Source organism: Aethalodelphis obliquidens, unplaced genomic scaffold (genome assembly GCF_003676395.1).
Source record: "Aethalodelphis obliquidens isolate GAN/ISIS:26980383/991018 unplaced genomic scaffold, ASM367639v1 scaffold57, whole genome shotgun sequence".
NCBI classification, from domain to species: domain Eukaryota; kingdom Metazoa; phylum Chordata; class Mammalia; order Artiodactyla; family Delphinidae; genus Aethalodelphis; species Aethalodelphis obliquidens.
The window spans coordinates 1,663,951-1,684,008 of NW_020838001.1; the positions used below are offsets into that span (position 1 = coordinate 1,663,951).

The 20,058-nt window shown below is 52.8% G+C and overlaps 1 protein-coding gene across 1 annotated transcript in view; it reads left to right on the forward strand.

Annotated features, from left to right (window-relative positions):
• The window catches only part of TAF4 (TATA-box binding protein associated factor 4), a 69,183-nt gene extending 49,223 nt beyond the window's left edge, over positions 1 to 19,960 (forward strand). The window contains exons 11-16 of the mRNA XM_027086629.1: positions 1,939 to 2,108; positions 2,397 to 2,527; positions 3,348 to 3,473; positions 3,920 to 3,976; positions 4,406 to 4,525; positions 19,033 to 19,960. Coding sequence (XP_026942430.1) covers positions 1,939 to 2,108; positions 2,397 to 2,527; positions 3,348 to 3,473; positions 3,920 to 3,976; positions 4,406 to 4,525; positions 19,033 to 19,200 — 772 coding nt within the window. The 3' untranslated portion in view covers positions 19,201 to 19,960. The remainder of the gene's footprint in view (positions 1 to 1,938; positions 2,109 to 2,396; positions 2,528 to 3,347; positions 3,474 to 3,919; positions 3,977 to 4,405; positions 4,526 to 19,032) is intronic.
• The last annotated feature ends 98 nt before the right edge of the window (positions 19,961 to 20,058 follow it).

Below are 20,058 nucleotides of genomic sequence, written 5' to 3' on the forward strand. Positions count from 1 at the left end.
AGGGAAGGGCCTCACCCGGTGGCCGTTGGTGCTTTGAGGCTGCGTTCATTCCCTACACACGCACGCACACACACACACGCACACACGCGCACACACACACACACGCACGTGCGCGCGCTCGCTGTGTGCGTGTTTTCCCACAGAGCGGCTCAGGGACGTTTGCCGCAGACACAGGGCGGGATGGCAGAGCAGCTGACTTTCCGCGCGGACCAGTGGGAGATTTGTGTCTGTGATACGATGGCTCAGTCTTCTGAGTGCATCACAGTCATGACAGAGGACGCTTCTGTGTCCTCCTTTCAACCTCAGAACCTTCAGAGATGCTGTGCTTTGGTCTCTTGACGAGCAGCTGGTCTGAGCACCGCCATAGGAAGGGCTACAGTGGCTACTTTGGTTCGGATCCAGCAGTAGCAAAGTGCGTGTGTCGGGGGACCTGGGTGGTCCTTCCCTTCCCTTCCCAGAAGCTTCGTCCCTCAAGCTGTTAGGGAGCAGGGCAGGTGTTGGCAGTGCTGGAGCCGTGGTGGCCTGAGCCTGGGTCGGCTTCCAGGCAGGGCAAGGAGATGGGTGGCTGGCACAGTCTGGCACGGAGGGTGGGGGCCCACAGGGGTGGGGAGGACATCCACGAGGGAGAGGGCGGGTGGCGGAGATGGGAAGATGCGTCTACCTGCAGGTGTGAGCGAGTTAGAAACACAGAGGAGCAAGCGAGGCGAGCCGGTGGGGTCGGGTCGGGTCGGGTCGGGTCGGGTCGGGCGTCCGGCTGTGAATACTCTGGAAAAGCTGTGGCTGGAGCCACCCGCTCTGCCACTGGAGGGGCCTGGGATTGGTGACACCATGATGGCAGCAGCACACCCAGCGCCCAGGTCTCGTCTAAAACTGCTTCCGCCGCGGTGACCAGGGTGCCTTAGGGGGGTGCTGATTCCAGGCCGGAGTCGCGAGGGTGCAGGACGAGTTAGTGCACTTTGTTTGGTCAGAGAGCAGTGCTCAAGCGTCAGAGTTCCCAGAAGCCCCCAAGTGGCCCCCTCCTGCCAGCTGTGTCTGTAGTGACATTGTACCTGTGGGTAAGACAGGAACCCGAGCCCCTAGAAACGAGTCAGTGGGTGGTTTAGGGGAACGGGATTTGCACAGTCTCAGACCACCTCCCCCGAGGTCCTCGTAACTACACAGGGAGGGAGGGGCGCCCCGACGCAGGGAAGCTGCGCGGGAGCTCCGTGTGCAGGGTGAGCAAGGCCCCTGACTCGTGTGAAATTCCTGCCAAAGGTGCATTGCCCGCGGCTCGTCACAAAGGGACGTCCGGCAGAGGGAGAACGAGGACGCGCTGCAGAACAGCTGGCCTGGGACCTTCCAGGTGTCAGGGGCACGAGAGTCAGGGAGGGGCTGCAGAGACGTGGCAGCAAAACGCAGCTCGTGGTTCTGAGCCGGACCCTTTGCTGTGGGAGCCGCTATAGGGACCGTTAGCCAAAGCTGGGGGTCTGGGCGTGGCTGGTGGCCCGGTTTCAAAGGCCATCCCCCCGGTTCCGTAGGGGTGCCTCTGTCCACAGGGAGCCACACTGCCGTGTCCGGGGGGTTGGGGGTTGGGTGTCAGGTCGGCCGCTCACCCTCAAGTGGTTCACGGACTCTCCTTTGTACTGTTCTTCCAGCTTTTCTGAGAGGTTGTGATCGTATTAAAAATAATGCTGTGAGATCATTTAAAAAGGGTTTCACAGAACAAACTCCTTGAAGCAGTGAGTAGGTGCTGTGCTCTCTGTGAACTTGGCATTGACATCTGTGTGCAGAGACTCCCACTCTGCCGTACCTTGGGGTGGGTCTTCCTTTAAAAGAACAGATTCGCTCGCAGATGACCGCCTTTGTGCTCAGGTGACAGCAGCGCGGGAGAGCCGCCCCTCTGCCCGCCGAGTTGGCGGCCCTTCGTTCGTTAGACCCACCTCCTCTTCTTTCCTGAAGGGACGACGATGACATCAATGACGTAGCGTCGATGGCCGGCGTGAACCTGTCGGAAGAAAGTGCGAGAATATTGGCTACGAACTCTGAGTTAGTGGGCACCCTGACGCGGTCCTGCAAAGACGAGACCTTCCTCCTCCCGGCGCCTCTGCAAAGAAGAATATTGGAAATAGGTATGGCCCTGGGCGTCCGGCCTCCACCAGTGGGCCTGGTGTGGACCACGGCTGCGGTGCTCAGCACGGAGCTGTCCTGGGCTTGGGGGGACACCCCTTGTCCCTTGTCACCTGTTTTGCCAGGGTTGTGCTTTCCGTGGGGTTGGCGGTGACGTTCTCAGGTAGTTGGAGCAGGTGTAGACCACCCCCGACCCTCAGGTTGCACAAAGTGGTAACTGGGGGATAAGGGAAAAACAGTGAAGGAAAGAAAAGAACTTCAGTGATTGTAAAATACCGCCTGTTCCCCAGGTAAGAAACACGGCATAACAGAGTTACACCCAGACGTGGTGAGTTACGTGTCACACGCCACGCAACAGAGGCTGCAGAACCTTGTAGAAAAGATATCAGAAACGGCTCAGCAAAAGAACTTCTCTTATAAGGTAACCCGCTGTTTCCTGGAGGGGATGCCCTGTCGGCGCTCCCGGGTCTGGTGCTGCCTGGAGGGCACAGGGGAAGCGGCAGAGTGTTGAGCTCGTTTTGAGTTTTCCCCAGAACGAGATTTTGGGAAGATGCCACTTCTTTCAGTCCCGTGGTGCTCCGGGCGCTACCCACTGGGCTGTGGAAGGAGGGTGCGGAGGATCTGACCTCCGGGTTAGGGAGCCAGCCTTCTGGGTCCGGGCTGGTGGCATCTTCAGCTCTGGAGAAGGTGGAGCCTCCCGCCCGTTTCCACGCGGGGGGCTCCCAGCAGCTGCGGCCCGAGCTGTCCCTGCAGACCCGAGGGGCTCTGGCTCACCCGCGCTCCCGTGACTCAGAGTGGTGCCCTGTCGTGTGCTGTGGAGGCCCGGCCTCTCACAGCAGATTCCAGGCAGAATCCGCCTTCCTCTTCAGTCACGCAAACCCTCTTTCAGGGGCACCGTGGAGCGGCCAGGCACTGCCCGAGCAGCGTTTGAAGTACAAGCCTGTAGCCACTTGGCTTTAAAAATACTTTTTACGCTATTAGAAAAAAATTTAAAATGTAACTTAGAAGAGTCAAATGATACCAAAGCGTATAAAATGGAAAGTTGCCTGCGAGCCCCCGGATGACTTACCTGAGGCGGCGTGTGCACGTCCAGAGCACTTCAGAAGCAGAGTCTTGGAGACGAGAGGGGCTTGGGTCTGCGCGCCGCCTGGGGAGTGGGCCGAGGGGGGCGGGAAGCGGTGCGCGGACTGTCCGGCTGGGTTCCCAAGTTCGTGACAAACAGTCGTTTCACTTTTTTCTAGGATGATGACAGATACGAGCAGGCAAGTGATGTCCGGGCTCAGCTCAAATTTTTTGAACAGCTTGATCAAATTGAGAAACAGAGAAAGGACGAACAGGAGAGAGAGATCTTGATGCGGGCAGCAAAGGCAAGTGCTCGTGCTGCACGCAGTTTTCCCCTGTCCACCCTGGGCGCTCGCGGACACCCTTGGGGTTTCGAGGAGCCGGAGCAGGGTTTGGCGCTGGCCTCGATGACACGTGCGCGGGGTTAGGAGCGCAGCCGGGGCGGGAAGCCTCCAGACCTCAGCAGGTCGCCCAGCACGTGGGGCGGGTCCCTTAACTGAGCCCGGAGCCCTGCGGGCTGCCCTGGCCCACCGTCCTCACGTCACATTGGACCATGGCGTGGTTCTTACATCCAAATGGTATTGATTTTCATGATGATAAATTTTCATCCGTTGGCTGTAAACGTTTAAAAATTTAATGCGTTCTGTCACGTGACTTAGATGTCATCATGTCACGTATAAGATGACATGTTTGTCGGGTGATGAACGTTTAGGTCACAACTTATCTTTCTTTTTTACCTGTTTGAAAATAGTCTCGGTCCAGACAAGAAGATCCAGAGCAGTTAAGGTTGAAACAGAAGGCAAAGGAGGTAAGCGTTTCCAGTCCAAGAGTCTACACTGCACACTTGAAAATACGTTTGTGTTCAACCTCAGCACCTAACGAGAGAGAGAGAGGCTGAGAAGGCGATGGTATCTCTGCACAATAGGCCTTCCCGTAGCGATTTATGGTGTTTGCAAAAGTGTTTTCCTGTGCTTTTAAACTTCACGGTAATTTCTCATGTGGTGCAGTGCAGTCTCTGTACTCTCACGATTTGCTCAGATCTGAGCTTTTTAAGGTGAGCATCTATTGCTTTACTGTTTTTCTGATTGCACAATATGCTTGCTGTTTAAAAAAAAACAGCCAAATGAAATTTTCATTTAGGAAAGTTTAGAAAACCCTTTGGTGTCTATGTATTACTTTTGTAGTAATAAAAAAAGTGCGTGAAATGACAGTCCCTGTTTTCCTTTTCAAAACAAAGATGCAGCAACAAGAACTGGCACAGATGAGGCAGCGAGATGCCAACCTCACAGCACTGGCTGCCATCGGGCCCAGGAAAAAGAGGAAAGTGGACTCTCCGGCACCGGGATCGGGAGTAGAGGTACCGCACGGATGCAGGGACGGGGGCTGGAAGGGCCTCGGGGCATCTGCGTCCCGCTCGCCTCTTCAGGGAGTCAGGCACGCCGAGCACGGGCTGTCGTTCGCGCACATGTTGTCTCACCGCCCTTGGAGTACTTGTTTTCTCGGTACCTTCGATACTTTATATTCAAATCAACCTATTTGTGGATATCATGTGAGCAAGAAGTTCTTTGCATGAGGAAGTTTGATCACTGTAGCTTAACACGATGAGATTTAGACTGACTTCGAAGAGAATATGGGGAGATTCCGTCCGAAGACTGGCCTTTGTGGGGCTGACCGTCCTCCCTGGGTACTGGGGTTAACGTGAAGGTGGTTGTTGCCTGTTTCCGTTTGTCCAAAGTTTGTTAGTTTCTTGTTTTGTTTGCTGTCGTGTCTTTATGTGTAATTACAAACCCAACTTTAAAGTATTGTTATTTTTTCTTTAAACTGCCGGTTGTTTTATTAGTAAATCACAGGAAGAAAGAAAACATCGTCTTTTATATTTACCTGCTTATTTACCATTTCTGGTGTTTTTCGTTCCTTCCCCAAGTTCCAGGCTTCCATCTGTGGTATTTCCCTTTGGCTTGAAGGACAGCATTTAGCGTTTCTTGTAGTGCAATCTGCTGGTGATGGATTCTTTCAGCTTTTGTTTACCTGAAAATGGTTGTATTTCACGCTCAAAAGTTTGAATGAAGTTTTCCCTGAATGTTGACAGTTTTTTTTTTTCTTTCAGCTCTGTTTTTTTAACTTAGCTTAATATGTAATTTTCTCTCACGTTCTTGAATAAGCCGAGCAGATCCAGACATACATCACTTAACTTTATAGAATGACCGACTAATAGGGATGAGTGATTGTAAGAATTTTAGCCATCCTTCACGTTTTTCCTCTACTCCTTGAATCCTGTCTTAACTGCTGGTCTCTTTCTCTTTTCCAGGGAAACTCCTATTCTCATTTAGACATGTTATCTTGTTCCGGATCACAAAAAAGATGGGAGATTTCCCAATGTGTTTTGCAAAATTGCAGAGCTCTTATTCTTAGACCTGAAAACAGCCGTAAACGCGTGACCGTCGTTGTCCTTAGAGACGTTGTTCCATCGTGTTCAGGGCCCCACTGTGATTTCAGTCCTTGTTTCCTGTCTGTCACGTGAGTCACTTCTCCAGCTGTTTTGAGGCGATCGTCTTACTTCTTTGAAGTTCGTCCGTGTGGTGTTTAGACTTGGTTCTCTTGCTAGTCACTCTGCTTGGGCTTCTCTGAGCTTCTTGGATCTGTAGGTCAGTAGTTTTCCTCAAATTTGCAACACTTTGGCCTTTATTTCTTCAAAACTTTCTCTGTTTCAGTCTTTTTCTATTGGGATTCCCAGTGAGACCTCTGTTAGATCTTTTTGATATTGCCCTGTGGGTCTCTGAGTCTGTATTTGTCCCTCTTTAATCACTTCTTTCTCTGTTCGGACTGGATCATTTCTACTGATCTGTCTTCAGATTCCCTGTCTTCTCCAGTCAGCTCTGCAGTCTGTCCAGTGAAGTTTTCATTTGTCGATGTATCTGCAGTTCTGGGATTTCCACTTAAGTCTTTTTTATGGCTGCTGAGTCTTTGCTGAGATTTCCCTGTCTGCTCACGTACTGAGGTCACATTTTCCCAGCATTCTTTGAACCTGTTTGTAAAAGCTTCTCTCATGGTTTTGTCAAGTCCGACATCGGGGGCGTCTCGATTCAGTCTCTGTCGACTGCTTTTTCCTTTGACCGTGGGTCATGGTTTCCTGTCTCTCTGCATGTCTAGCCATTGGCGCTTGGATGCTGGATTTTGTGGATGACATGTCGTCATCCTCTGAAGAGTACTGACTCTTGTTTTAGTTCAGCTCCTGGCTGCTCATCTTGAACTTGTGTGTCTTACTTTGGTGTTGAGTAGGGTCTGTGGAAATCCCATGGTGTTTCTGAGCTCCCTCACCCAGTGGGGCTCACCCTGCAGACTTGCCTTCCCTGTGCAGGTTTTAGGCTTGGTTGGGGTGGGTCTTACGTAGGGTATGATCCTTACTCCCAGGGAAGGGCCTTTGGCGACTTGGCCGGATGCTGGGAGGGAGAGCGTCGGGTGGGCTACACTCCAGCGAGGACTGCCGCTCATGCATGTGTTTTGCTTACATCACACGGCTGTTTCGCGCTGTCCTCTCTCCCTGGACCCTTCATCTTAGTTCCATAAGTAACTTTATGTTTAATGCTAATTACAAGTCTGTGTGGATGTCTGTTTAGTCATTTGGTTTTCTGAATCTCGTCTGTTGGATTCTTCTGGAATGTTTCGTGGGGGCTGCGTTCCCCGTATTTGTGCATGTCGATGGCGGTTTTGATGGCTAGAAGAGCCGTGGCTCACGTTTTCTTTCCTTGAGAATCTATCTTGAGTAAATAGTTACAACTCGATAATTTTTTTCCTGGTATGGAAGGTTGCTGTCAGTCTGATGATAGTCTAATTTTATTTCTCTTGTGTTTCTCATGTGTTCTTTCTGCCCAAAGATGCCCACAGAATTCTTTTCCCTTAAAGCCCAGCCTTTTACTTGGAGTTGGCTGTCTTGGGTTGGCGTCCTCAGGGAGAGGCTGTGTTCTTTCATGCAGCTAACCCTCTTTGGATTCAGGAACGTTTTCTTTAATGCTTTCTTTGTTCTTGTTTTCCTCTTCGGAGATTCCTGTTACTCGGACGCTGTATCTTTTGTATCTGCCGTCAGTATTGGTGCTTTTCTCTTTAATCCTTTCAGTCTCTCTTTTAAAAACTTTTACCCTGTTTATGCTTCTCGCTCTTCTAATTCCTTCTTCAGGTATCATTTGTTGCGTTTGTTTGCTCTTGTGTTCTTTTTCGTGGAGAGTCTTCATTTCTCAGGTGAAATTTTCTTTTGTTTCTGATGTTTCCTTGCCTTTGTCACCTCATTTCTGAGTTTCGCTGATTCTGATTTATGTTATTCTTTCATGCTTCTTATCATTTTCTCAGTGTCTTTTAGCTTGTTTGGAAATAGAACATAGCAGTTTTGATCTCGTTTTGATTACGTCTTTTTGCAGTTTCTGATCATCTGTAGGGATGTTGTTCTGCTCCTTATTCTCTTTTTTTCCTAGGGCAGCTTCTCTGGGACCTGACCTCTCTGTGGTTCACTTTTATGTGAATTTTGCTGTCTTGAGCCTTTAGGAGGAGGTGGTTTGCAGGTTTGCCAGCTTCACTGAGCTCCTCTTCCGTTGTTTCCGCGTGGTGACGAACTTGCTGTCTGAGACGTCAGGCTCTGCTGCTCCCTGACTCTCACCTGGACCTTCTTGCCTCCATGGTCCCGGACTGTCCTGCTCAGCTTTAATTTCGCTCCTCGCAGGTTCTCTTCTGCGTGAGGCCCTGTGCTGCGGGGCCCTGGCAGGTCGGAGGCAGAGTTCCTAGTGGCGAGGCTGCTGCTGAGAGGAGAGAACTCCTGGCTGTAGCTGCTGCTCTCCAGTGAACCTGCCACTCCTCCCGGTGAACACCCGCTGGCCCCTGGGGGCCTTGGGGCCTCGCAGCTGCCCCACTGCTCTTCCTGCACGGTTTTCAGATAGGCTTGTGGCTGCTCGCGGGCCATCTTCACCGGCTTGGTTGTACATGTTGTACATGTTGTACATGTTGTACATGTTGTCTGCTGGCGTTTGGTTTTGCTTTCTAGTTGCTGTGTGTTTTATGGCCTTTGGGAAGATTCAAAGAAACTTTGACGCCCCTGGCATCTTCTTCCCAGAATATAACGATCAGTGTTTTTCAAAATGTTTTTCTTTTGATTTAGAGTAGTTTCAAACATACAGAAAAGTTGTAAGAACAGTGTAAAAAGCTCCATTCAGATTCTCAATTCTGAACATTTTACCACCTTTATTTTGATACCCCCTTTTTTTTTTTTTTTTTTTTTTTTTTTGCGGTACGTGGGCCTCTCACTGTTGGGGCCTCTCCCGTCGCGGAGCACAGGCTCCGGACGCGCAGGCTCAGCGGCCATGGCTCACGGGCCCAGCCGCTCCGCGGCACGTGGGATCTTCCCAGACCGGGGCACAAACCCGCGTCCCCTGTGTCGGCAGGTGGACGCTCAACCACTGCGTCACCAGGGAAGCCCTCGTCACCCCCTCTTTACACACACAAGTACGCGTGTGGGATGTTCTGTCACCCCTAAATGCTGACAACGCTGGACGTTCTCTTGTGTTACTACTGCACCCATCCCCCCGCATCGGGAAATCAGCCCTGATGCCCCAGGGTCCCCAGACCTGCTCCCACTTCACCGCCTGTCCTGGTTTCTCTTTGATCCAGGCGTGTGCGGTGTCCGGCTGGCTTGTGGCGTGAACCTCTTCCCAGTCTCCCCGTTCCTGACAGTGCTGAAGAGGGCAGGTCTCTTGTTCTGTAGGATGACCCTTGGCGTCACTAGGTGATCTTAGCCTTGATCACCTGGTTAAGTTGCCTGGCTGAGAAAGCAGCTTTCTCCACTGTGTAGTCAGTTAGTCCCTTAGCGCTTATCAGTGTTGTGTAAGGAGGCACTCCAGGGTCACGCAGGTACTCTGTTCCCATCACCCCTCACCCGGCCTTAGCACCCTTGCAGACTGCCCTTGCGTCAGGACCGCCAGGCTGGGGGCCAGGTCACGATGCTCAGTTTCCATCACGTCTTCCACATTTACTGGTTGCCTTCTGCCGTGAAGAAGAGCCTCCCTCCTTCCCTCCCTCCGTCCTCATTCATTCATGCATTCATTCATCACTGTGTATGGACGCATGGATTCCTGCTGTATTCAGAGGGTTGTAATCAATGCTCTCGTTATTTCTAGATTTGGTCAGTGGAAGCTTCTTCAAGCGGTTTCCTATATCCTTTTGAAACGTTGCCCTCGTCCTGTAAGCGTGAGAGGTGTCCAGGTGCCTCTTGTGCTTCCCCTGCCCTCACCCGCAGTGGCGCCCAGGAGCCTGCTTCCTTGCGGTGGAGGGTGGTATTTAGAGACCAGTATCTGAGCACTGTGTGTGCTGATTGCTACGGGGGTCCCTGCTCCAGGCCCCCAGCAGTCAGAGCCCGGAACGTATGTATGTGTACAAGTGAGTGTGCGCGTGCGTGCGCGCGTGCCCCTTTCTGTATCTAGAACAACCCTGTGTGTTCTAGTTGATGCTGAGATTCTAGTCTAGGACCTCAGGGCTGCTTCTAGTCTTCTTCGTTTCCTTACTTTTGAATCCCTTCACAGACAGACAGAACGCGAGTTCCCGTTATTTTCAATATATTTGTTTTTTAATTTTTTTTGGCTCAATGTAACCAGTCCCTGAACCACTCTGGCCGCTGGGGTCCCTGTGCTGGGAGGGGAGGGCTCGTGGGAAAGGCATGTGGATTAACTTCTGCCTTAGACGTTTTCTAAAGAAGAGAAAAAGAGCGCGTATTTCCAGACTGACGGGGAGGGCGTGAGTGTGGGGAGGAGTGTGGGGTGAGGGGGCACCTTGAGGAGATGGTGGGAGGGATGCACGCCACCGGAGGTCCTGCGGCGTGGCCTCGTACGTTGCTGGTTGTGCCTAATTTAGGTCTTCAGGGGTACTTGTGGGTTATATGTGTGACAGTTAATACGAAATCTGGAATTTAAAAAGTCCTTCATATGCCTTTGTTCATCAGAGCTAAGGCTTAATTTCTCTTTTTCTGTTTTTAGTTTAGGATTATTTCTTTAGGGTGTGTCTTTAAAAACAAATTTATTGTGAACTCATTTTAGACTTGCAGCAAAGTTGCACGAAGAGTACAGAGAGTTCCTGTATATCCCCCAGCTTGCCCTAACGTGCATCACTGGTGTGATACTGCTGACTAGGGACCTTATTTGACTTGGTCTTTCAGAATTTAATTTTAAGTTAAGAAGCTTTATATTTTAGAGCAGTTTTAGGTTCACGGCCAAATTGAGTGGAAAGTGCAGAGAGTTCCCATACGCCCCCCCGCCCCGTCCCCCGCTCCCCTCGCACCTGCACAGCCTCCCGCATCATCCACGCCCCCACCGGATGCTGCGTTTGTTGCAATCGATGAACCTGCACGGACACTTCATCACCACCAGAGTCCACAGTTTACATCCGGGTTCCCTCTTGGTGTTGCACGTTCTGTGGGTTTGGACAGATGTATGATGGCCTGTATCCACCTTTACAGTATAATACAGAGTAGTTTCACGGCCCTAAACATCCTCTGTGCTTCATCTGTCATCCCTCCCTCCCCGCAGCCCCTGGCAACCCTTGATCTTTTTACTGTCTCCATAGTTTTGTCTTTTCCAGAGTGTCATAGAGTTGGAATCATACAGTCTGTAGCCTTTTCAGATTGGCTTCTTTCACTTAGTTAAACGCATCTAAGGTTCCTCCGTGTCCTCTCGTGGCTTGGTGCCTCATTTCTCTCTTTTCAGGGCTGAATAACATTCTGCTGTCTGGATGCACCACAGTTTATCTGTCACCTGCTGAAGGACATCTTGGTTACTTCCAAGTTTTGGCCACTGTGAATACAGCTGCTATAAATACCCGTGTGCAGGTTTTTGTGTGGACATGAGTTTTCAGCTCCTTTGGGTAAATACCGAGGAGCACGATTGCTGGTTCGTATGGTGAGAGTATGTTTAGTTTTGTAAAAACCTGCCGGGCTGTCTTGCAGAGTAGCTGCTCCATGTCGCATTCCCGTCGGTTACGAGTGAGGTTCCTGCTGCTCCACGTCCCCACCAGCACCTGGTGGTGTCGGTGCTCTAGATTCTGGCCGTCCTAATAGGTGTGTCGTGGTGTCTCGTTGCTTTAAATTGCATTTCCCTGATGCATGATGTGGAGCATCTCTTCATGTGCTGCTTCTTTGGCGAGGGGTCTTTTAAGATCGTTGATCCATTTTATTTTATTTTTTAAATTTTTATTTATTTATTTATTTCGGTACGCGGGCCTCTCACTGTTGTGGCCTCTCCCGTTGCGGAGCGCAGGCTCCGGACGCGCAGGCTCAGTGGCCATGCCTCACGGGCCCAGCTGCTCTGCGGCATGTGGGATCTTCCCGGACCGGGGCACGAACCCGCGTTCCCTGCATCGGCAGGCGGACTCTCAACCGCTGCGCCATCAGGGAAGCCCCGTTGATCCATTTTAAAAATTGAGTTGTTTGTTTTCTTGCTATTGAGTTTTCGGAGTTCTTTGTATAGTTTGGATGAGTTGTTTTTTTTTTTTAACCAGATATGTCTTTTGCAAATGTTTTGTGTGTATTTGATTGTTACCATTCTCCACTGAAGGTGTAGGATCCCATCCAGTACCCCTCCTGGAATTTGGTCACCATGTCTCTGTAGCCTTCTCTGGTCTATGACGGGTCCTCTGTCTTTGCCTGTCTTTCCTGATCTTGACACTTTGAAGAGTGTGTGGTCGGTTATTTGGTAGAAGGTCTCTTAATTTGAGCTCATCTTACGTTTCCTCTTGATGAAACCCAGGTTATGTAATTTGGCTGGAATGTCGCACCAGTGATGCTGTGTCCTCAGTGCATCGTATCAGGAGGTACGTGACATCTGTGTCCCGCTGCGAGTGATCACTCTGAACACTTGGTTCTGGGGGGGGGGTCCCAGGCATCTCCGCTGGAAAATCTGTGTCCCTTTGTAATGAAAGTGTCTTGTGGGAAATGCTGAGGGACCGCGCCCTCCTGTTTCTCCTCATTGGCACCACTGCTTCCCGTGGTCGGTGACCGCGGGCTGACAGGCTCTCCTCCTCTGTCCCCCGTTTGCTGGTTGGAATTCTGCCAGCCCTGCTTGGTCCTCGCGAGCCCTTCAGTTGGGCTCCTCTGTCCTGTTGACGTAACCTGTCACCTTCTGAAGGGTTCTTACTCTCTCACGTCACAAATGTTCCAGGCTTACCTTATATTTTTCCTGCCCTAACAGTGGAATCGACCGTTTCTCCACAGAGCCGCGGTTCTTTTTGTTGGGACGCGTGTGCAGGGACCAGGTCTGGGCACCGGTGTGCTCGGGCCCCTGGGTGTCTTGCTCCAGCCCCCTCGGGGGTACAGCTGGGGATACGTGCACCGCCCCACCTGTGTTTTCTGTGTCTGTACCGAAGGCGGTGGGTCCAACCTGACGTGACAGGCCCTCCGAGCCGTCCCGCGTCCCACGTGGGAGGCCTGACTCTCATCGTCACGGTGGGTTTGCTGTTTGTCCCACCCTACTTTGCAGATAAAAAGGAGATCCACAACTGCTAAGCCCTGTGAGAAGGAAGTGGCTGACTGTCCAGAGTAGCATGTGTCTGCCCAGTTCTTCCTGTGTGTAGCCCTGCGGCGCCCCCGAGTTCCGCGTCCTCAGCGCCGCAGAGTTACTAGATGAGCCCTTTCCTGCTGCCCCGCAGCAGGCTCTGTCCCTCCGAGTGGCACAGCTGGGCTCTTCTGCTGTCTGTCCTCCAGTGTGGCCCCCGCCCCGCTTTCGTTTGGTTGTTTATTTTGGGGATTCTCAGAGCCAGAGCTGTACAAATGCCTGCACCCAGCAGTGCCGTCTCCTCCCCCTCAGACACAAGCGTGTGTTTTGCGATTTCCGCCTCTCCCTTGAGGAAGCGTAATGTCGGCGCCCTTCTGCCTTGGGCCGTTTTCACTTCGCACGTTCTGGAGCGCACTCCATGCCGTTTCGTGGCGATGCTCCCCATTCTTCACAGCAAGCGGGGTGCTTCTCCGCACCCACGTGTCTTGGGCGACCCCCTCCCTTGTGCACGGACGGTGTTGTATTCTTGGGGGGGTGTGTTGTGGGGTGAAGGTAAGTGGGTCGGTAGTTTCGTTAGGAATTGCCAAGCTCCCCTCTGGAGGGTCGTGCCAGTTCTCACCCGCCGGTGGTGAGGGAAAGGGCCTGTCTCCCCACAGCCTCCTGGCGTGTGTTGCCACGGTTTGTCATTTTGCTGATCTGTTGGGCAACAGGGGTGCTCAGTTTCGGCGAATGTGCTGTGGGTGCTTGAGAACGAGGCGTATTCTTAGGCAGGTGTAGGACTTGCTGGGTTTATAGGGGGTGCACCTTGCCGATTACGCCCACTGTGTCTTTGCTTATTTTTGTCGACGTGATGTGTTTTGTGCTGGATGGATGTGGTGTCCCAGAGCTTTCCGTTGTTAGTGTGTTTTTGTCTTTTTTTTTTTTTAATAAATTCATTTATTTATTATTTATTTTAGGCTGCGTTGGGTCTTCGTTGCTGCACGCAGGCTTTCTCTAGTTGTGGCGAGCGGGGGCTACTCTTCGTTGCGGTGCGTGGGCTTCTCACTGCAGTGGCTTCTCTTGTTGCGGAGCACAGGCTCTGGGCATGTGGGCTTCAGTAGTTGAGGCGCGTGGGCTCAGCAGTTGTGGCTTGCAGGCTCTAGAGCGCAGGCTCAGTAGTTGTGGCGCACGGGCTTAGTTGCTCTGCGGCGTGTGGGATCTTCCTGGACCAGGGATTGAACCCGTGTCCCCTGCATTGGCAGGCGGATTCTTAACCACTGAGCCACCAGGGAAGTCCTTGTGTTTCTGTCTTTATCTCCTTGCATCTCCTGCAGTTTTTGCCTTGTATAGGGGTTGCTGTGTTATTTGGTACATAAACATCCGTAAGTGTTACATGTTCACCGTGAGTCGTGATTTTTACCATTGAAAAGCGTCAGCCTTTGCCCAGTGGGCTTGATGTCTCCTTTGTCCTCAGGGCCGTTGCCCCTGCTCTCCTGTGTGCGTCAGCCTGGAGCACCTCCATTCTGCTTGCTTTGTAGCCCTTCCTTTAGGTATGTCTCTTGTGTAGAGCACACGGCGGGCTTGTTTTCTGAGTCCAGTCGAAAAGCGTTTTCCTGTCAGGGGTGAGCTAAGCCCGTCATCTGTATTGATACAGCTGACAAGGTGAGTTCTGACTCGGTCACAGTGCTTTATGATGATGTGTACTTTTTATAGTTGCTCTGTTTTTTGGTGAGATGTGTAGTCTTTGCTCCTTAATTAAGATTTTTGTTTGTGTTTAGGATGGTTTTTAACTGTGCTCTAGTGGTTACTTTTGTATGTAAGTGTTCCTGGGCGTCTTCGGTCCCCGGTTTTCACGTGTGTTTCCTGTTCGGCTTGCGTCAGCCTTCTCCTCGGCTCCCCGGTGGCCACACTGCATCCGGAGCCTGTTGTGTCCCCTTCCCTTTCCCTTTCGTGCTTTGTTACGTCATTTCTACCTTGTCACAGCGCTTGACGTTTCCCAGCCTCCTCCTCACCTCTGCTGTAGCACCAGCTGCATGTTTATATATTATAAATGCTTATTGCTGCGTTTTTCTGAGGTTTCCCCGCTCTTCCCTTGTTGGGACGGCCCCTGCCTGTGGCTGAGCCTTCGCAAAGCTCAGGTGCAGAGTCCCCTGATGTTTTGCAGGTTGAAACGGTTTTTCTGTGGCCTTGATGTGTGGAGGACGGTTATGCTGGATATACAAATGTGGTTCACACTTGCTTTCAGTGATTTTTCGGTGCTGTTGCATTGCTTTCTGTGTTGGTTTGGGAAAGCCTGATGCCAGGTTAATTCTCTCGTCTTGATGGTTTATTTTCTTTTTACCTGGAGGGTTTTCTTTATCTTGGAAAGCTGACCGTTTTAGGAGACTTTGTGGAAGTTGATTTTTATGGGTTAACTTTCCCAGGTGCCCACATGCCCTTTCAGTGTGTCGGTTTGTTTTGTTTTCTGTTTCTTGAAAGTTTCCTTGGATTATAGTTTGAGTGTTAACCTCTGCCGCACGTTTGTCTTCCTTCTCCGGGGGCTCTGACGACTGAGTACATGTCCTCCTTTGGTTGCTTCCTTTTCCCCTGTTTTTTTTCCTGGCCCTTTAATTTCTTTTCTTTGTCTCATTTTTATTCTCTTGTTTTTCTGCCTTTCTTCTTTGCCTCTTACTACATTTTTATTCGAGTCTTTTCTCCCCTGAGCACCTTACGGTTTATATTAATTTCTGAGATACTTTTGTCCTTTTTTCTCATTTCTTTCTTGTGTCAAATCAACTCTCATTTCTTTCTGGTTTTCAGTCCATTTTCCTCCTAAGTTTTGAGGTTTTGATTCAAGGTGATTTTCATATCCTCAGATGTTAAGTATATTTTGTTTTGTTGAAAGCGTTGTCTTACAGTTTTCTTGTTTTTCCAGACTGACTGTCTCTGATACGTGTGGAGTTTCATCTTCTGATTTTTTGCAGTGGTTCTTTGTGGACCTGCGTATCTTCCTCGTGTGCATTTTCATGGTTGGGGTGTTTACAAGATTCGCCCTCTGACGGTGCCCTCTGCTGACAGTTCTGCAGAGCCCGGTGGCTTCGCGGGTGTCTGTCCGAGGGTGAGGAGGGCTGAGTGTCCTCTGGAGGCGAGGCCCTGTGCCTGCCGGCCCCTGCATTCCCCCCGCTTACTTCTTTGCCTGCCGCCGCTGCCCAGTTTCGAAGGACTCATCTCAGAAGCTGTGCGCTCTTAGGCCCCCCAGGCCCGCTCTGGCGGGAGCCCCCCCCCCCCCACCGCTCTGTCTCTGGTGCTCGGCCTCGTGGAGGCACTGTGGGCCCCGCCCAGGAGCATCGTTCCGCGTGGGGTCCGGGCCCCATCCTCGTGTTGTGCGGGTGCCGTGCCCCGGGTAGGTCTGTGTTTCCCTCCCTGTTCTGGACGGTTCTTGGGGAGACGATGGGAGGTGCCGGGGTGAGCTTGTCTTCAGCCTCCTGCGAGTGGCCCTTGTTCTGAGCTGAGCACCCGAGGGGCTCCGTCGCTGCCGCTTTTCGCAGCGCCCTCCAGCTGCCTGTGCTGGGCGTGGGCTCCGTTTCATGGACAAGTGTGGGGACTGCGCCGGCAGAAGCGGAGCAGAGCAAGCTGGCGGGGGCCTGTGCTCTTGGCGCCGTGACCTCATCACTCGCCGTCCGGGACGCAGGGACATCACGCGGGTTAGAGGTGCCCTCTCGTGGGCACAGACCTCTCACTGTTGTCGAGGGGGCTCTGGGGGGAGCGGCAACAAGGCCCCTGTGGTGCGAGTCCCCCCGAGACAGTCCGTGAGGGGCTGGTGCTCTCTGCCGACTGGGCGAGCGGCCATGGCAGGTCTGAAGCTGCGCCGGCTGCCACCGCTGGTTGTGCGCGGCCCTGGGGGCCCCAGCGAAGTGACCCCGCGAGCCAGGTGGGGTTGGGACGGAGGTGATTGTTTCCATTTGGTTTTCACCTTGAGTGTTTGTTGCCTGTTAGGTTGGTTGTGGTGTTTTTGACAGTGGAAAGATTGCCTTCAAAGGAGATACCAGCCTCCTTTCATGAATCCTCTCAGCAGTCCTGTGACAGGACATGATGAATGGTCACACAGCACTTTCAGGGAGGAAGCTGGCCTCCGGGAGAATGTAAACCGTGTGTGCACGGTCGCTTTGTTTCAACCCCAGTGCCTGCAGATACAAAACAAAACACACCGAATCAGCCTCTTTGCTGGAGTGTGAATGTTGTTGAAGGTGGACGCCGGCACCTGCCCCGCAGTTTTCTGTCATCTGAGGTCACTGCTGGTCGCTCAGCTGCCGTGCCTGAGGGCCGCTTCCCCAGGCTTCCCGCATGGGGCTCTGGGCCGGACAGGTCCTTGCGCCTGCAGGCTGGGCGCTGGGTTCCTGTGACCGCCTTCTGGCCAGGACACCCCAAGGGCAGTACGATCAAAGGACGGCACTCACCCCATGAAATCAGAAGTCATTTGAGTTGTCAAGTAGGATGCCTCTGAGCACATAGGCTTCTTATTCAAGTCCGTAGAACAGTGACGCATGGCAGCGTCGTGACCTTTGGAGCCTGAGACGTGCGGAGTGGGGCTGGTGTGGTCCCGGCCCCGGAGCCCTGGCTGTGGGCTGTGCTAACGCTTGCCTGTCCGGATTGTTTGGAAGCACTGCTGACTTCTGAAAAAGATCTCATTAAAATATTACTGGCAGGGATTGCTTGAGTTTCAGCTTTAAATGCTGTGCCTGAAGGGAGCCCTCACCCCTGTCCCAGCTGGGTTTGGCCGTTGAACTGTTTTGAAAGTAAGAACATCACACGTGGCCCAGAGTTGTAGCGAGTGTCACAGAAGACACCTGGCCCGTGGTTGAGGGAGCGCTTCGCTCTCCACGAGCCCCAAGGTCTGGCGCCGCCCTGTCTGTCCCGGGCGGGGAGGAGCTCCCACCCACCTGACGGCCCGCCGGCCCCGCCCCAGCCGTCTGGCCAGGCGCTGGCCTCGGCTTGGCCTGCAGGCTCCCCCGCGGTGCAGAGGCTTCACACCCACAGGGCCCCCGGCGCAGGCCAGCTCTCCGGCCGCGGAGACGGAACCCCGTTTTCCTCCTGGCTCCTCTAAACTGTGTGCTTTCATCACCCCCTTTTCAGGGGCGGTTTGTCTTGTTCACAAAATGCTCCTTTAGGGCCGTTATGGAGACTCAGGGGAAACTGCCAGGAAAACCTAAATAGTTGTTCAAACACGGAAAAGTGTCACCAGAGGACCGGCCTGGAGGAGGGACCCCGGTGGTTTAGGGGTGTCTGAAGGGGGCATAAAGAACACGCGGTTAACGGTGGAAGGTGGAAGAAGGGCGTGCGTGCCCTGAGCTGCCCTGAGTGCCCAGGAGGGACCAGCCTCACCTGCCACCTGCTGGCTGCTTGCTGTGCTGCCGCTTCCTCCAGCATCCTAGGGCTCATCGCTCCCACCTTAAACTTCGAGAGAACGCTGTAAAAATACCACTGTAAGGTTTGCGCTTCAAATATACAAGAGCGGCTTTAACCATCAGAATACAGACATTCCGAGTGGAAAACCGAGGGCTGTCCGATCGGGAGTTGCGTGGTTCATGCCTGCGAGTGTCGGTTGGAGGTGGTGACATGCTGAAACCACGGGACGCTGCTGCTGAGGGGCGGCGACGCGGCAGGAGAGCGCCCGGAAACCCGCCTGTGCCAAGCGGGCAGGCATCAGAGCCCCAGCCGTCGCCCGGATCCCCCGCGGGCCGACCAGGCTGGGCGCCAAGCGGTACAGGCCGGCCGAACCGCCGCTGTCAGCCCGGGGAAGCAGGGAGCCCCCTCCAGGCCATGGACGACGTGGTGACTGTGGAGCCCTCGGCGCAGCCAGCCGACCACCGCCAGCCCGCCCAGCCCAGGAGTCTAGACCTTGCGGCCTTGGGAAGTGTGCCTTTGCCGGCGAAGCGGGGATGTCACGGCCGCCGCGGGCACAGCATCAGCATACCTGAGTCCCTGGACGCCTGGAGGTCGGGGACGCCAGCCACAAGCCCTGGAGCTGTTCTGCCGTCCCCTTGGGGCAGGAGCCGCCACCTTTTCCTTCCTCGTGCCCCAGGGGCCAGAGTCTGAGCTCTGGGGGGAATCTCGGGGTTAGTGTTCTCGAGCGCGTGCCTGAGAGCACCAATCCTGGAGGGTCGGCGTGCCCCCTGCTCTCACCCCTCCCCGTTAGGGACTCGTAAAGCACTTCAGCTCCAGCAGTAGGCCTGGCTTCCTCCAGAGCCAGGGTTTCTTGGGACACCTGTAGGGAAACGTGAGTTGGTCCTGGGGCGGCACCTGGCCCTGCCCCTTCCTTCCAGCGCCGAGGGCCCTGCCCACCTCTGCGCACCACTAACTCGGCTGTCTTCTCCTTTCTCGTCACCAGGGCTCGGGCCCAGGCTCAGCGGTCCCAGGCAGTTCCGGCGTCGGAACCCCCAGACAGTTCACGCGACAAAGGATCACGCGGGTCAACCTCAGGGACCTCATATTTTGTTTAGAAAATGAACGTGAGACAAGCCATTCACTGTTGCTCTACAAAGCATTCCTTAAGTAGCACGGACGCGGCCTCTTAGCCGGCGACGCCTGGGGACTTTTTCTATATTTGCAGATGACGCCTTTTTGTAACAAGCAAATGGGATATTGTTTAAAAGCAGCCACCTCTTTACAATGGAACAGTTTTATATTCCTGTTTCTAAGTCAACTCTTCAGTATGAAGGAAAACACGTTTCTGTAACAGAGAACAAGAGGCCCACGGGTACTCTTAAAGGACAATTAAATCTTAACTCATCTTTGATCGAGTGGCCTTCTTGCCAAACAAGCCATATATAAAAACTGATGGAATCGTTTAGCAAATAAGTAGCTGCCCTCTGTCACCTCCTAGCGGTTTCTGCATCGTTCGTGCATTCGGTTTAGTTCAGCCCAACTTACTGCGGAGGTGTGTCTACAGCCGATGACCTCATTTCATTTATTTTATTTTTGTATTAGTCAGTTGGCAAAGCAAACTGATTTTTTTAGACTATTTATCTCCCTCCCGTCCCCGGCCCTCCATTCAGGACCCTCAGGGAGCAGGCAGCTCACTGCCCGCCTGCGCCTGGGGCTCCTCCCTTTCTGCTTCGTGGGGCCCGGCGACGCGGCTCCTTCTGAATGTGTGGGGTCAGCATCTGTACAAATGCATTTTATGTGCTATCGTTTGTAAAGCTGTAACGTTAAAAGAGATGAGAACCTCTGCAGCATAAATCTATTTTACTTGCACTGTTTTTTAGCTAAAAGTGAAAAAACTTAGACGAAATGAAACCAGAGTTGAGAAGAATCATCGGAAGACTGTTTCTCAGTGTGAATCAAGTGTTGAAAGCTGGTTGGTGTCTTTTGTCAGTAACTGTACATGACCTGCGGCGCACAGCGTGAGGACGGC